Below are 17,840 nucleotides of genomic sequence, written 5' to 3'. Positions count from 1 at the left end.
GCGACCTTTCGGTTACTTGCACAAAGCTCCAACTGCTAAGCTACCTGATGCCTAAGACATTGATGGGGATAGGAAGTGAATTATCTTGTCACTCCTGTGGAACCCCCCGGAGGCCTGAGAAACACAGGTCAAGCGTAGGTGTCCTGTCCATCTGACACCAAGCGAAGAGGTAAACACTAGTGCCACACTCATTTGCAACATCCCTAGAGAGTTAGGAAAACAAGCATTAGCTATGTGTTCCAGTTAATATTTTACATTGTATTGAATTAGTAGCAACACCATGTAGTTACTTTGTGCAGAAGGCATTCATTTGTTTATGTATTATGTACAGTAAGCCTACAGTAAAGATATAAATGAGATCATAATGAATGAGGAGTTATGAATGAAATTATGTAATACAATCAAAATTCTTCTCATTATTTTAAAAGTAATATATGCTAAAGGAAATGATTAGATTTGGTAAGGGGCATTTCTTTTAAGACTAATCATATATTAATTTAGTTGAATCAAGCAACAAGAAAAATGCATGCTAAAGGGTCATTGAAGGGTCATCGCAGGATCAGGGTGTAAACAGTTTGACAGGCATCTCTCATGGCTTGAGTGTATCCACTGTATAAATAGCTTTAGAGCAGGTGTAAGAACACTAACAGGATAGTGAGTGTCCTGTCGGTGACAGTCAACCCGTCTCAGGTGACATTGTGCCATTGAGTGCCATTAGGTGTCAACAGGGTCAAAGGTAAAAACACATGTAGATGAGCATGTCAAACGACAACAACATTTAATGGTTTTCGTGTTCTGTTCAGTTTTTGAACAGAACTACACATTGGCGTGATTTACAGAGAAGAGCAATACTTTATGCAGAAAAATAACATTGTGTACAAAAATACAACTTCACTGTACAAAACAAACACTGCACTTACTAAGCAAAGTAATGGAAAAGTTGGCAGACCCAAATCTTCCATAGGCAGGATGGCACTTTGAACAGAGACAGAAATCCAATACAGTAATCTTCCATTCTTGAATTGTACTTAGAAAACATGCAGGAATGCATTTCAGTTGAAAACTTGCATCTATTCATGTACAGTTTGGGTGTCATTCTTGTGTAACAGATTTGAAGAATTTCAAATAGTGTATGGATCTGATCTGAATATGTGATCTGAATATGGCCTTCTGTTCTGTTGATCTTTGGTAGTATATTATATTGAGGTATGGGTCAGTGGTTTAGGTGAAAACTAACTGATGTCAATATAAGAAAAAGTCACTATAGATTTCTGAAATTAAAAATACAAAATACTGTTCAGGTTAACAATATCAGGACATTCTTATGGTTAGCCTTACGTATATGCATATCATGTGCGAGACCAAATAGCCTCTGCAGATATCTAGAGGGAGAATACAGAGCTTCTTCTTGTCTCTGAATAACCCAGTCGTGCAAATTGATTAGACTGATTCTCATGATTGATTCTTCAATTCCAGCTCAAGTATGTCAACAGTGATTTCACATTTGGACTTGAGCTCTAATTGGTTAATGTATGCATGTATGAGTGATGTATTGGAAACATTCTCAATGGCAAACAGCTGAAAAAGACTGAACAAATCAATAACCTAAGGAGGTCAAAACCTGCTCTGGAGTCTTGACTGTGACAATTGTACAACATGATGTACTCAATTCTATTCGTTGAAGGGATTTTCTATAATAATAGTTAGTTGAGCAATATTATATCTTAAAAATACCTGAGTACCTGGCCTTGAAAAACAGGACTCCCTGAACACAAAAGGTTGATTTCAGGTTGATATGATTTCATATATTGTGAGAGAAAGGCAGTAGTTGAACCCTGACAAAGTGTTTTACTTCCAAAATGACCAACACAGTACAATTCCACAGGTTCAAGAATACAGTAGATCTTGGTTATCCATGCAAGTGTATATGTCATGTGACGTGTGCATGCATTTGTTACCAATTCATTTTCCTTAATTGGTCTATGATCCTTAATGGAAATAGTTTCTATGATCCAGCTGCAAGACATTTGAGCATTAACCTGTCAAACATGTTTCGCGAGAAACCTAACAGATTCTTAAATCCATTCTCTGATGAAGTCAACATTGAAGAGATAGTCAGTGCCCCGATGAATTGTGAAGCAAATAACCTGAAACTTTACCTTAGACCGAAAGCTTATACTATATGTTGACTCAATATCATCACTGTCCTTATGCACCCTGAAAGATATGTTCACTTCATAAACAGTAATCCAAAGTCCATCATGCATTGGGGTGTTCAAATGCAAACACATTCAAAATATTGATGCAGATAAAATCAATACCTTACCATACAAATGACTTTCAATGATTGACAGAAATGTGTCGCTTCCTTCAAAGGACTTGATCCACATGGCACGTTGCACAAGACCACTATAAAAATGACATTTAGAAAAACATGCCATTGTAACAGTATAAAGTTATACTCTGGAAAGGTAAACAACTGTTCCAGAGGGACAATGCCACTGCGTTGGCATTGTGGAGTGGCACTGCATCATGAACCAAAGTCTCTGTCCTTGTAGTTCCTCACTCTAAATAAGTAAGGGGGGCACTGACATTTCCATGGCAGAAATAGCATGCACAGCTACAGTATGCTATTGAATGGAGCTAGGCTAACAAATTAGAATCCTAGCATCATAACCTAGCGACCCAAATGGAGCTAGGCTAACAAATTAGCATTCTGGCATCAAACCTAGCGACTTCCATGGGTAAAAGCGCTTGTTTCTCTGGAGAAGAGGCCGAAGGCTAAGTCTCTCACTCAGTCTTTGCTCTCGCTGCATGTTCGTCGGATCACAGAGGAGAAGAAGCTGTTGCCTTGTGGGGGACCCATCAACATCGGTGCCTGGTTCTTATGCACTATTTCAATCTGGTGTGGACAGAGAGTGAAGGAAACAGGATAGAGTTACATGGTGGTATGATACTGTTGGGTGAATGCTTTCATAACATGGAGCACATGGACCCACTGAACATACCTGTACACTGTACAGCAAGGGAGGTCATGGCCTGTGTAATAATGTAATCATGCCATTCCAATAAGCGACCACAGAGAAAAGCTTGATGTTGAATTCTATGAGTATTAGACGCTAGTAGTATTTCAGAAGAAGAAAATGTTAAATTACCACAGATCAATGAAATGGTAAATATCAACCATCAAGGTATGCCCTGACCTGTACCTAGCTCATTATACTATAGCCCTCGGGGTACAAACAAGAATAATGAGCAAGGTAAATGGTATCATCAGCATTAAAGAAACCCTTTTTACTTCAAAGAGAAGCGTGCCATTCATCGTTCATGAACTCTAACACTGTAGTGGTCGCTATTGTGCGTGGGCTTGATGTCCAAATTATATTCAACATGATTGAACTTAATGTTACTGGAGTATCATTTAATTGACAAATTAACCTTTCCATGAGAATTGAGGTCAAAAAAAGGTTCAGCACAAAATAAGGACTTGAAAGAGAAGCTGGCCATGTTTGAAAGCTTAAAGGGCTATAAGAGTTTGTATTTTATGATAAAGAAATTGATTTGATTTTTCAAATAGATTAATTAAATGGGAAATCTGCACAGCACAACAAAGCGGCTACCCTAGCGCTGATTTGGTAAATAGCTGAGGGATGGGGCTAGAGAACGTAACCTAACAAAGCTATCAATACTGGGACTGACCATCCATTAGATCAAAATTATAGTTTTAACCATGTTTTAAACCTACACAGCCAGTGTTTGTTTACAATTGAATGGTTTACAAACAATGGAGTAAAACAAATGTATATTTTGGGGTTCTGATGGTGTACTGTCACACCCTGATCTGTTTCCCCTGTCTTTGTGCTTGTCTCCACCCCCCTCCAGGTGTAGCCCATCTCCCCATTATCCCCTGTGTATTTATACCTGTGTTCTCTGTTTGTCCGTTACCAGTTTGTCTTGTTTGTCGAGTCAACCAGCGTTTTTGTTATCAGCTCCTGCTGTTCCTAGTCTCTCTTTTTCTCGGCTTCCTGGTTTTGACCCTAGCCTGTCCTGACTCTGAGCCCGCCTGCCTGACCACTCACCCTGCCCCTGAACCTGAGCCTGCCTGCCGACCTGTACCTTTGCCCCACCTCTGCATTGTTGACCTCTGCCTACCCTGTGCCTGCCTGCTGTCCGGTACCGTTGACCCACCTCTGGTTTACTGACCCCTGCCTGCCTTGACCTGTCTATTGCCTGCCCCTGTTGGAATATTAAACCATTGTCAATTCGACGTGTCTGCATCTGGGTCTTACCTTGATTCCTGATAGTGTACAACAGTTAAACTAAGATAATTAAGGATTTTATAAGTTAGTCGTCAATAATCAATGGTTATATATCATTTTTTTTAAATGCATGGCCCTTTAAAGGTTATGCCAGTGTACAATAGAGATGTAGTCATACATGATATAAGTGTAAATGAATGGGGTTAATTATCTTATGTATGCAAAACATGATTTGCATAACAGTTGTTGTTAATAATTAGTTGGATAACATCCCATTTTAATGAACATTTAACAGGTTGACTGATTCAAAATTCAGCATCGAGACGTCTATAACTCACCATGGAAATCACCCAACACACAATTATGTATTGTCAGAGCCTAACTTTCATTTGTGGAGTTTTGCCAACAGACACAAGTGCACTTATAAACTACTTGTTTTGTCATGCACTAGATTCTCCCATAACGACTGAAAGATCTGTATGTAAATTCTGGCTCCACTTCATCTGTGATGCTGTCAGAGGAGTCACATTGTAATTAAAAGCAAACACTGGTTTAATCAGCACAAGTTGAGCCATTTCATTTTGAAAAGTGAACAAAATGTAAAACAAAACAAACACTTGTACTTGTGCAGGGGAGTAGTTTGAGGGACCAGGTGAACACATTAAAATAAAGCTTTGTGTTATTACATATCAGTTAGGATAAATTACAACTATTTAAAACAACGCAGCTTCACTCTCGAGAACTTCTGCCGGGGTACTTTAAAGCATTAATATCTTATGTGGGAGCATAGAGACACCTAGATGATGAACGTTCTATATGAACCACCTGTGTGTAGCACATTGTAGTGTACAGTACATGCATTAATACCACAATGCACGGAACATTGACATGACTTACAGTACAGGGAGTCTGCATCCATGGCTCCCCATCAATCTGCATGGGGAGGGCTTTGGTGGTCCTGACAATGACAAACAAAAATCACTCTTAAAACATTATTCTTGACTTCTGTTATGTCATCCATCTAGATTGTTTCTATGTTGCTAGACGGTAAACAGTGTTCAAAAAGGCAGAATGTTGAATGGATGGGATAAAAGAAGGTGACTGTGGTCAGACAGTGATCAGTGGTTATGGTCAAGGGGTACTGACCTGATGGTGACCGAGGAGCACTGGGCCAGGCGTCTTCCTGCGCTCCTCAGGCCGATGTGGATCTGTCCCATCTCCATGGCTCCCTCCAGACCCACCACCTCCAACAGCTGGTCTGACGGGTCTACAGACACGGAGACATAAACACAGCTACACATAGAACTCACACCATCTCTCGACCATCCTGTTGATCTGAGCAATACAGTTTGAATGGATCCTAAACCGAGCCATTGGTTAACTCGGGAATCCACGCACCTTGAGTAAGAAAAAGAAGAAGAAGGAAGAAGGAGGAGAAGAAAGATGGCGAGAACAGGAGGGATAAAAGAGGCGAAAACGAGGTGTGCTTCATTTTCAAGGTGCACAGTTTGCCTTCCGTTCTCCAAAGTCTGAATATTCACTGTTGAAAGGAAAAAAGAAGAAGCAACAAGAACAACAACCAGCAGCCATAAACAAAACACCTATTAATTAGATTGCGCCGGCAATGGAAAGCAATCTTGTCTTCCTATAATTATTAATTTATTTTCTGTTTTGAAGTTATGAGCATTGATTTTGCCCCTGCTGGAAGCCCAGTGTCGCGCTGAGCCCATCTGTTTCAGTGGGCCTGTTACTCCTCCTGCTCTCAGACTACTCGTCCCGCCGCAAATTAAGCCCTGTTGGGAGTGCAGAGAGACACTAATTGAAACTAAGACCCATTTTAGGGACTTGGTGGGTATGGTAGAACAAACTAGCATGCTGTCATTGATCGTGCTGCTGTATGGTGCTGTTGCTAATGCTAGATTGCTGCTGCTAGGGCCAGGCTGATGTTCAGGGCTTCTAAGATGTTTGAGTGATGCCTTAGACACAGTATATAAATCAACCATATTTGTATTTCTATGGATGTTATTGTTGAGGGGTAGTGTCCATCTGTCACTATAGCAACAGGCTGGGTCGGCACCCTCTGTGTTAAAATGTGAATGGAGAGTTTGCCGTGGCATGAGAGCTAAAAAGAGAGTTTGTGTGCCTTCCGCACGTGCGTGCTTGTGTGTGAATACCTGTGTGTTCACACCTGTGTGTGTACGTGTGTGTTTATGCCTGTGTGTGTGTGTGTGTGTGTGTGTGTGTGTGTGTGTGTGTGTGTGTGTGTGTGTGTGTGTGTATGACTTCGTGCCTGTGTGTGTGTGTACACAATGTGCTAGCCCCCTGACACTGGGTCCTCCAGCATGCCTTCTCACGTTAGCGCTGCTGGCTCACACAGCCCCTGGCTGACACGTATGATGGACAGCATCACCACGGCGACGGATAAACGTGTGGAACTTCCTGGTTGCCCGGGGCTACACACAGGTCATATAGTATACCCCAGAGTGCTTACTGTGGGCAAGGCCAGGAGCGTGCTCTGCTCTCAGCAACCAAGGTCAGGGCAGGGAGATCATCCTGCCCTGAGGTTTCATGAATTTGCCTATGTTTGAAAAGAACAAATGATTGGTATATGACTATCATAAACAGTGGTGGTTGTATTAGTATGAGGCTACTTCAGTTGTTTAAGTATAAACCGTTGGGGGACGGGTGGGAGACTAAGTTAACATTTGAAATTATTTTAAGATGATTTAGCAATTAAAAAAATGTTATTACATTTTTTTAACTTTTACCCCCTTTTTCTCCCCAATTTCGTGGTATCCAATTGTTAGTAGTTACTGTCTTGTCTCATCGCTGCGAAGGTCGAGAGCTATGCGTCCTCCGAAACACAACCCACACTGCTTCTTAACACAGCGCGCATCCAACCCAGAAGCCAGCCGCACCAATGTGTTGGAGGAAACACCGTACACCTAGCGACCTGGTCAGCGTGCACTACGCCCGGCCCGCCACAGGAGTTGCTAGTGCGGGATGAGACAAGGATATCCCTGCCAGGCAAACCCTCCCTAACCCGGACGACGCTGGGCCAATTGTGCGCCGCCCCATGGTTCCAATTGTGCGCCGCCCCATGAGTCTCTGGTGGCACAGCTAGCACTGCGATGCAGTGCCTTAGACCACTGCGCCACCCGGGAGGCCACATGATCATTTAGCTATTTGATATCGAACTGTATCCCCAAAAAAGTAAGTAAAATGATATTGAATATGGCCTTTACTACTATAGCCCATAGAAATACATTGAATAACACATTCATGAATGGCAAAATAGACAGTAAAAAATATTTAACCCTGTATTTTTTGGGGCACAAAACTACTTCCATACTTCCATTCGTTTGTACTTCAGACGAGTCCCGTGACACTTGTGGGGGTCGTAGAGCAAAATGTAGAACATCGCGTTCGCGAGAGTCTCCCTTTCCCATAGTGGTGTAATATTAGTTTTGTAGGCCAAACTGTTCAGGACGCTACAAACGTTTTCTTGAGCAGACCGATTTTCGGCATGTCTCCTGGTCTGACAAACACTGCTGTAGCTCTGCCACCTTCCAAGGCCGACAAATGCGAATGAGGTGGATTGAGATGCAGCCCATGCAAAAACCCTGATATCTCTATCTTAAACTGACAGATTTTGATGGGGATTTTTTAAATTATGTTTCTTAGATTGAGGCACGGGTGAGTCAATAGACTCTTAAGGATTAATGAATGCGTGTATAATACTAGCTGACTGTTACAACCAGTGCAGTGCCCGTTTAATAATAGTGATGGATGCATAACTATAGCCTGGTCTGAAGTCTATAGTCATGGGAGAAAGAATAGACTCCAGTTTTCCCAGATTTGAAAAGAAAATCATGTGATCATCAGAAGCACTAGTTACACTTGTCAAATGAGAGAGACCGATTAAAGATGTATTTTATTTCTTCTTTTCAAGTGATTTAAAACAATTTTTTTAAAGGACAACACTAGTGACACCAGCACTTCCGGACAGGTTTCTCTAACTCAAAGCCATGTAAATATATGGCTGGGCTCTCACTTATCTGTCTACTACATTCTGGCCAAGTGTTATTGGTTGAGAGTTGGTCATAGTGGAGATGTTGTGTAACATATCATCAAGCGCTGTACTCTGAGAGAAGACCCACATTCACTCATCATGCAGTGTTTAAAAGGGCTAAAAGGTGGAGGGTGAAGTAGAAACATAGATCTTGCAAAAAATACAAACTTGTTAGTGTTGAGCGATTAGTGATTTTTTTAAGGTCGGTTTGGTTCGATTAGTAAAAAATTATTGGTTTAGATTGCATTTACATTCAAATGATTTTAGAGCTTTTTAATAGAAATTCCAAAGCCAAAAACAGTGATCATTCAATCGCCAAAATATTGAAAATATTCCATTGTCTCGGTCAGGTCCAAACTGGGTAGACATCAATATAAACATAGAAATGTTCTATGAAATAATACAATATTTCAGTTGTGTATATTACATTTTCATTCCTTAAAGTCATCATCTCATCTCTGCTTTGGCAGTAGAAGCCATACTGTACTGTCTGTAGTCATCCTATTTAGCTAGGCTGGCCTGCCTAAGTATGCTGCGAAGCTGTCTGAAGAAACCATTTTACTAGTTCTTCAAGGTAGATAAGGCATACTTTCACAAACTGTCTCTATCTCGCTCACTCGTAGTAGTGTTGTGTACATTCCTCTCTCATGTGGTCTATGCGGTCTCTGTGTATCTCACCTAATGTAGCAGGCATAAAGTATATCCATCTCTGTCTGAGCCAGAAAGAACAGGTGCAATAGATCATGGCCATTGTAGTTAATTACCACATTTCTGCACTGAACTAGGTTAAATATTTGCTTAATGAAAACTACAAGTCCCTTCAGCCCAGCGTCCCACTCTCATGAATAATTTGATTTCGCTCTAGGAAAACGTCACATTGGTCTCACAAAAAAACAGAACTAAATGGAATTCATGTAAATTAACTGATTAGTTGTTTAATAACTGGGGTGGAAAAAATAAATTTTGGTTAATCGCTTAGCACTACAACTTGTCCTTTTCATACATCAACACCCCTTATCGTAGATAAATGGAAAATACAGTCATACAAATAATACAAATTTAGTGTTCAAAACAATCTGTTTTAAAAGAGGGGACCAAATAAAGACCAAATCATTCCTGTTCGCACGTCAACATCACTTATTTCAGATAGAAGACAAGACCGGGTTACAGAGATGTTACAGTGGCTTACGCACACAGCCAAGTTCTATAATAGGCAGCCCACGCCTCATAATCTAGTTGTCACAGTGCAAGATTAGTCCCAGCATCCTTGTCATTGTCAAATACCTGTCCAGGGCAGTCTCTACTCCACTGACAACATGCAGAGTGACAGAGAGGGAGTGGGTGAACGACGTTGAGACCACCTTTAGAATCTTCATGGTACATGTCTCAGGGCATCAGTCCCCCCCCCCCCCCCCCCCCCCCCCCCCCCCCCCCTGTCCCCTGTCCCCGTTCTAAATAATTCACCCATAGCCATTCCCTTCCACCTGAGGGGCTTGTCTCCTGGCGTCAACAGCGGGACGACTTAACAGTTCCAGAAAGGTCAGTCGTTTTTTCCCAGTTTGATCTGCACTTCGCACTCCGTGCTCTGGGTACGCGTACAGCCCACAGCCCCCATGGCCCCCAGCCCCACGGCCCCCCAGGCTAATGCACTCTGTGTTTACGGGCCCCTCTAATACGCCATTCTCTGATCTGACAAGTTGGGCCTCTCATCTTGAGCACACCTTCAGCAAGGGCAACCAGCACTCACTCACTGGCCACTAAGTGCCTTTTCAGGTTCAGGCTGAGGGTTAGGATAAAACAAAAAAAATCCTTTGCACCAAATCGAATGATTTTTGGGTGAATTAATGGAAGGGAGGGACTACTGTAGTGTATCGACGGGGTGTGAATTGATCATCTCCAACCACCACTACCATCTTAACCCCCCTTGCCAAAGCTGTCATTTCTAGGGCTCTGTCCATTGCCTTTCTCCCAGTCTATAAGAGTAGAACTCAGTGAAATGGATGATGCCCTATGTTATTAGAAAGAACATGCATGATCCAAATGGGTGCATTCATCAGTGCTTGACTCGTATTGACTGAAATTAAAGAGCAGGGGGAATCTCCACTGTTTGCGAAGCACACTGGCAGATAATGGATTTGGTACTTTGATTTTAACTGAGGTGGATACATCCCAGAATATGTAGTCAATGGGTTGCCTATTATACATCGCAGGGTTACTAATTCATGAAAACATCCTTGGTATGATTGTACATTTGACTGTGAGAAATTGTCACATGCCCAGTCTTGTATGATTTGACTTTCACTATACACTGTATGAATCTGATTTGGTTGATCTTTGATCTAATCATGCCTGGACATAATACACCAGCAAAACACTTCCACGTACCACAGATGTAGAATCTTAATTTGATCACTCTTTTGTTGCTGAGAATCTTCCTGCGGTGCAGGGAAGGCAGATTAGTTTCGTGATTTACATAAATTCACTGAAAACCCGCACTAAAACACGGTTGTGTTAACAGTATTGCACTTTTCATGTGGCCTACTTTTGTCCAGCTAATAGCCTAACCACCAATCAAGCAACATTACGTACCAAACGTTTAAATCCTGTTGCTATTATTTTGCTACAACAATGCTGGTCAAATTAAGATCCTATATCTGTACAATGCCCTTGCAATAAAATACTGTACACCTTCTAATACAAACACCTTGATCACAGCTACAGCGTCATTGTGCAAAATGGTACGCAGCATCATCTGGACATGTGTGCGACAAAAGTGTAACATTCACCATTAACTGTCAAGCGGTCCACGCATACAATTTTATGATATGTTAAATAAATCCAAAGCATCCACCTCACATAACTCACTGCAACTGCTTCTGCAATGGAATGCTGCAAAGCAAATGCAGCGTTCCATTGGAAATGAATGTACTTCTGGTGTACCAAAACGCGATGACGCTGTCGCTGTGATCAAGGTGTAAGGAGTAGCCCTAGTCCACTGTGAATTGCACTTCCCTACATTATGCTGCTCTGTGTGAGGACAACCCTCTACATAGTATTGCCAATGAAGGTGATAAATGCGTGTTTACAGTAACTTAACCAGTGACTACGGTGATCGTCCACAAACTAGACATGAGAAGACAATTTACCAGTTTACTGGCTGACCTTAACTCCTCCTAAACAATAATCTGTGTTAATTCATAGATTCTCATTGATGAGCTCCCATCTGACATATTTATGTGTTCAGTGCCCATAAAGGAGGCAGAATTCACACTGAGCTCCCTCAGTCTGCTCCTATTAGGCCAGGTTGTCCACTTCCGCCTACACAAGCCATTACCAGTCAAGTGACAGTGCGAAACAGTGACATTAAACCGCACCCCTTCATCCCAAACCAAATCTAAGCACTGTGATTCAACTTGTCATTGGTGAAATATTCATACCAGTGCCAGGGAAAACTTTGTCCCAAAGTTTGTCTCTGATCTGTCTAATGTGAGCTTGGACAAGGTCTTGCCTCTTAGTGTCACAGGTTATTAGGAGAAAGGGTCTTCTATGCTAAAAAATCTATACACAATATGGCAGCCAATCAGCCATTGAGTTGTAGCATTTCAAGCCTGGTGTTATCCTGTGTATGTTTGGTTGTAGTACTGATCTGTAAGAGGCATACCTGAATATGAGCAAGCCTTTGACATTTTAAAAGACCTTAAAGGACCTATGTAAAATACCCCATGTAAAATAAATGTGGCAATGTGAACAATGTTTCCTCAAAGTTGGAATTGCAATAAATACATTTCAAATTCACCAGTATCCATCATTACGATAGCTACCTTGGACAGCAAATTGAAGCTCTTTGGGGTCCAGCACTGTTGTCCTCTTATCCTGGGTCTTCTTCCCTCCCCGGCGGTTGCTCCGCCTTTTCCTGCTCTCACCCCACAGGTTGGAGCCGCCATGCATGCTGGGAATGTTTAAAATTGCGATGCCTTCCAAAGAGATGCTGTCTAGGTCCAGAGTGATGCCATCGCACTTTACAAAGGACAAGGGTCAGGAAAGAAAGCGAGAGAGAGGGAAGAGGGAGGGAGCAAGAGCGAGAGAGAGAGAGGGATGACATCAAATCAATAATCAAAATGTTCCTCTTGAAACATTTGTGTAGCAATGAAATAACATTAAGTAGATCATGCTAATTATGCTTGAGCCACAGCTTCTCAGTTAGGTGTTATCAAAACTTTACCACTCATCTGGCAGCCTTCACTGCTGAGTGATGATTAACAGTTTATGTCGAAGCCATTTGATCTTTGACAAGCTGGAAATGTCCACCAGAAGGGGACCTGCCATCAGCCATGACTCCTAACAACCTTATACTAGTACGGCATCCGTATTAGGAATTCCCTCAGTTGCCAGCTGTATAATAACAGGCCACTTCTCTGTCCTCTCTCAGTGGAGTTTAAATACATGGCCTGTATTCCACACCAAACCTGCTCCCCTTCAGTACCATACTAAGTAGCCATCCACGGCTAATTAATGAAGACCTCTGCCACCGCTGATGGCTCTGAGGAGGGGGAGATGGATCGGCTAGACACCACCTTCATTATCCCTCAATATCACACACAGCAGGGCCGTGCCGGGATAATTACCTGTGTGTTGGGCTGAGGATCCGTTAGGGGAGTGGGAGGGGGAGAGGGGAGGCCTCCCTCCCTCCTCAACACTTCCAGACTGAAATTGGTACAAATGGAAGGCTATTTGTGGATCAGGAGGTGGCTGGTGCTCAGTGTCTTAAAATGGTGTGCACTAGATTAGAGGCATTATTCTCTCTCCCCGGGAGATTGTACCTAGGTGTTTGACTTTTTGCTTCTTGTTCTCACTGCATTGTGTCTGCTTTCAAAGACTTCATTTTGCATGTTAACAGTAGGTGTTATTGTTGCAGAGAACAGCACAAGTGAGAGTAGTTTATGTTGAATTATTGCTTATTCATGCTATGACATGTCATAGCATTAAATAGCATAAAAATACTTAGTCCCAATCTCCCAAAATTGAAACCAGGCAGTTGTATTTACCTCAACCTCCAGAAAGTCGTGGAGCTTCTTGCATGTGGCCGAGAAGGTCTCGGAAGTGCCAAACTCAAAGTACCACAGCTTATTCTTTGTTCTGAAAAACAAGACAACAAGAAGTGTAAGGGGACTAGGAGGAAACAAAAATCTATCTCTCCCCACATCAAAATCTACTGCCGTACAGTCAGCAATACAAAAAGTGGATGAAGCGATTTCCCTCTCTCTCCTCGCAATTCCTCTCTTTTAGTTAGTCTGCGTTTTATGGAATAGCGCTCTGTCTATAATAGCTTTAATTCATGTACAGTTTGTATTTAAATGTATTTATTTCAGACTTTTCACAATTGACTTGGAAGTATTCTCCACCATTGTGTATCAACAAAAAAATCTATAATAATAAAACATATTTTATTGTCATGTACACCCGAGAGGTGCAGTGAAATGTGTTGTTTTACAGCGTCAGCCATAGTAGTACGGCGCCCATGGAGCTAATTAGGTTTAAAGGCCATGCTCAAGGGCACAGACAGATTTTTCACCTTGTTGGCTTGGGTATTCAAACCAGCAACCTTTCGGTTACTGGCCCAACACTAAAACCGCTAGGCTACCTGCTGCCCTATAACCCGCTACAGTGAATACCATCCACTATTGTTTGAGAATTTAAAATACATTTGATATTGGATTTAAAACATATTCACAAAATCCAATCTCCAAAAACATACAACGTCATTCATTAATCATAATGTCTCACACACGCAGAAGCCCAAAGACTAACGTAAAGGCGATTAACCACTAGAGTATGTGGGGTGGGTACCTAGCATTAAAACACAGCAAGGGGTGAGAGAGGGTAATCTAACTGGCCCTTCAATTAACTGAGGACTGGGGTGCTGCTCCCCCGGGTTCCTAGGGACACATGATCCCAGAGCTAAGCCTGATGATCAATGACCCTGCTAGTTAGAGTCACCATCTGTCTTTATAACAGTGTGATACTCTGTATAGAGCCTGTATGCTTTTACTTTACTGAGCCGGCTTGTATTTATTAAGCGTATCAGAGCAGGAGTGCAGATTTAGGATCAGGTCCCCGCTGTCCATTCATTACAATCTAAAAAGGTCAAACTGATCCTAGACCAACACTCCTACCCCGAGATGCTTTCTGAATACTGTCCCAGACTTTAATCTGAAGATTGGTGCAGAATGTAGGCTACACCTTAAGACAGAGCAAGCTGTAAAACAAAGCAAATGGAAACTCTGAAATACTCCACGTGGACCGATGAGTGAAAATTAATAACTGTAGGCCTAATACCCAAAGGGAAATTATTATACAGAACAGAGAACAACAATATCTATGAAGACAGGATTTCTTATAGACTCTCCAGGTTTAAAAGGCCTACAAGGTGAATCAATATTACTAAACGCTCTGGTAGCCACAGTTTGGCCAGCAAAGATTACTTGTCTCAACTTATTGCACTCTGTCCATAGAGTTGGTGAGCCTTGAAAGAGTCATAATAACTCACAGCTCATCCCCCTTTGAGCATGAATTAAGTGGGGGAAAGAAGATATCTATCAACATGTGTTACGAAAGATGTTCAAACATCTTTCGCTTGGCAAAACCAGATGGAGCAGTCTTTGAATGAGGAATATTAGCTACTCTTTGTAGATTCTGTACTGTACATGTAGTACACATTGGAGTTCAGTTTAATAAGTGAATTTAATGAGGCATTAATCAACCTCAGGAGGCTGAAGAAATCTGTCTTGTCACCTAAAAACCTCACAAACTTTTACAGATACACAACTGAGAGCATCCTGTCGGGCTGTAATACCGCCTGGTACGGCAACTGCGCCACCCACAACCGCAGGGCTCTCCAGAGGGTGGTGCGGTCTGCACAACGCATCACCAAGGGCAAACTACCTGCCCTTCACCTACAGCACCCGATGTCACAGGAAGGACAAAAAGATAATCAAGGACAACAACCACCCGAGCCACTGCCTGTTCCCCCGGCTACCATCCAGAAGGCGAGGTCAGTACAGGTGCATCAAAGCTGGGACCGAGAGACTGAAAAGCAGCTTCTATCTCAAGGCCATCATACTGTTAAACAGCCATCACTACCACAGAGAGGCTGCTGCCTACATACAGACTTGAAATCATTGGCCACTTTAATAAATGCAACACTAGTCACTTTAATCATGTTTACATATCTTGCATTACTCATCTCATATGTATATACTGTATTCTATACTATCTATTGCATCTTAGCCTATACGGCTCTGTCATTGCTCATCCATATATTTATATATTCTTATTCCATTCCATTCCTTATTCCATTAGGTATTTGTTGTGGAATTTTTAGATATTACTTGTTAGATATTGCTGCACTGTCGGAACTAGAAGCACAAGCATTTCGATACACTCGCAATAACATCTGCTAAACATGTGCATATGACCAATAACATTTGATTTGATGGCGGACTAAATGCTGCTCTAACATTCATAGCATCACATCCCATCCGTATAGAGACTGTTTATGAGCACCAATGTCTATTTACAGCTAAATGCTTGACTTTCTTTAGAGATTTCTTTGAAAGCACACCACACAGCCGACAGAAGATTTATCATCATGGGGCTTTCGCACGCGAGAGAAAAAAACAACCTTACCACAGTGCTGACATGCAGAACTGAAGACAATAAAAAATGGCCTTCTTTTCACTGGAATCAAAAAGCCTTACAAGCGGGATGTATTAGTGTAAGCAGAGTAACAATCACTAAATTATTGATTTCCTCATTAGGAGTTTTGTCAGGGCCATTTAGCTGCTTTATAAATTAGCTTTCATTAGCCACTTGCAGGATAGCCCGGGCTCATTGTTGATTTATAATGTGCAAGATGGTCAATAGGTGCGGGAAGAGAGGAGTAAGGAGAGAGAGGGAGAGAGGGAGAGAGCGAGAGAGGGAAAAAGAGAGCAAAAGAGAGAGCGAAAGAGAGCGAGAGACAGTGGGGGAAGACATGGGGCGTGCTGAGAGGGCCTACTACACAATGACACATCTAGCATCTCTCAAACATGACTTCCAACAGCTGCCCTGGGCTCCATGTGCAACCCTCATCATAAATCTGTGTGCTTAGCAGACCTAACACAAGACCGGCTAAAGCAAATGCGCAATGTAGGCTATTTCAAATACTATTTGAAGCCAGGTCTGGTTCCTTCTCATGAGAGACTTGTCTATGGCAGCCGAGAACGAAAACACACAAGCACTCCTGTCGCAGAAAAAACACAAATGCAGACATGAGCATCATTTGCAAACAAACAAATGTGGTGGCCTGTTCACGAGTCTATTAAAAAACAAAGCAACTTGTGGTGTGACTGAAACTAAACGATGTGCAGTCTTTACACCTGCAGTGAGCTGTTGGACGAATAATTTGCAGCACTCGCTGAGGTGAAATTGTTTTGGTTTGTTTTTGTTATTTTCAAGAGGCTCTCGCACAGCTGAAGCACTGCGACCTTTAAGACACAGGGGAACTACCCAGGTTTCCAAGCAGCTGTATTATTTGGTTGCCAGGCGGAAAGTTTCTCTCTGTTTATATGAGAGGCAAACTCAAGAGGCTATTACTCTCCTCTGATGTACATTACCTTTTGTACAGTGCACCACTTATCACCACAGTAATAGGCTTAATACAGCATGTCTAAAACACATAACATACAGTACAATATAACCAAAACCAAACACAGCACTTCCTAGACAGTCTCAAGTCGACTTTGTAGTAGTTAAAAATGGGAATAGATAGTTGACATCTGAATGTCCTGATTGTTCCCTCTACTTAATGTATGATGTCTAAAACACGTGTAAAAAACACAGCAGTTTATACAGCAAATTCACTCTTACAGTACAATATCAAGGTCATGTTTTACTGTAAACAAAACCAAAACACAGCACTTTTGTCGTCCTCAAGTCTACTTAACGTAGTTAAAGAAGGGAATAGATCAAGTCAAAATCAACATATACTACTACAGCATTGACTTCTGTCCAGTACAACATAACCCAAACCAAAACGCAGCACTTTGTCGTCTACAACTTTGTGTAGTAGTTAAACATTGGAACAAATAGAACTGATAGAGTCGACATCTGACTGTCCTGTCGATTCCCTCCACTTAACCTAACAAGAGAGCCATGGCAACAAATCACGGCCTTATCTCCCTGTTCATGAGATAATTAGGAGCATCCCATTGGCCCCATCGGATTCCCATCCTTTATGTGCTGATAGACTGGCGCTCAGCACCATGATCTGAAACACAGCTGGAACAGGGAGAAGCTCCAGTGAGATGGCCATTGAGGATCAATGGAGAATCAACTGAAAATGATGATCTTCTGAACAGGTTGATGCTTTCAATGTGGGTCAAGAGATTTGACTTTGCAATAAAAGTGAATATAAAGGGGTTTCATTAACCAGAGTGTGTCCATAATATCATAACTCATAGTATATTGCA

General features: G+C 41.9%; 1 protein-coding gene across 2 annotated transcripts in view; it reads right to left on the bottom strand.

Moving 5' to 3' along the window:
- Nucleotides 1-772: 772 nt before the first annotated feature.
- LOC120048367 (diacylglycerol kinase beta-like) overlaps nucleotides 773-17,840 on the bottom strand; it is a 52,209-nt gene continuing 35,141 nt past the window's right edge. For both annotated transcript variants that reach the window (XM_038994284.1, XM_038994285.1), the window contains 5 exons: nucleotides 13,377-13,467; nucleotides 12,153-12,348; nucleotides 5,406-5,526; nucleotides 5,157-5,217; nucleotides 773-2,902 (listed from right to left, as the gene is read on the bottom strand). In XM_038994284.1, the coding sequence (XP_038850212.1) occupies nucleotides 2,795-2,902; nucleotides 5,157-5,217; nucleotides 5,406-5,526; nucleotides 12,153-12,348; nucleotides 13,377-13,467 (577 nt within the window). In that variant the 3' untranslated portion in view covers nucleotides 773-2,794. The remainder of the gene's footprint in view (nucleotides 2,903-5,156; nucleotides 5,218-5,405; nucleotides 5,527-12,152; nucleotides 12,349-13,376; nucleotides 13,468-17,840) is intronic.

Source organism: Salvelinus namaycush, chromosome 5 (assembly GCF_016432855.1).
Source record: "Salvelinus namaycush isolate Seneca chromosome 5, SaNama_1.0, whole genome shotgun sequence".
Classification (NCBI taxonomy): Eukaryota; Metazoa; Chordata; class Actinopteri; order Salmoniformes; family Salmonidae; genus Salvelinus; species Salvelinus namaycush.
The sequence above is the reverse complement of the archived record's forward strand: the minus strand, read 5'-3'. Positions and strand labels throughout refer to the sequence as shown.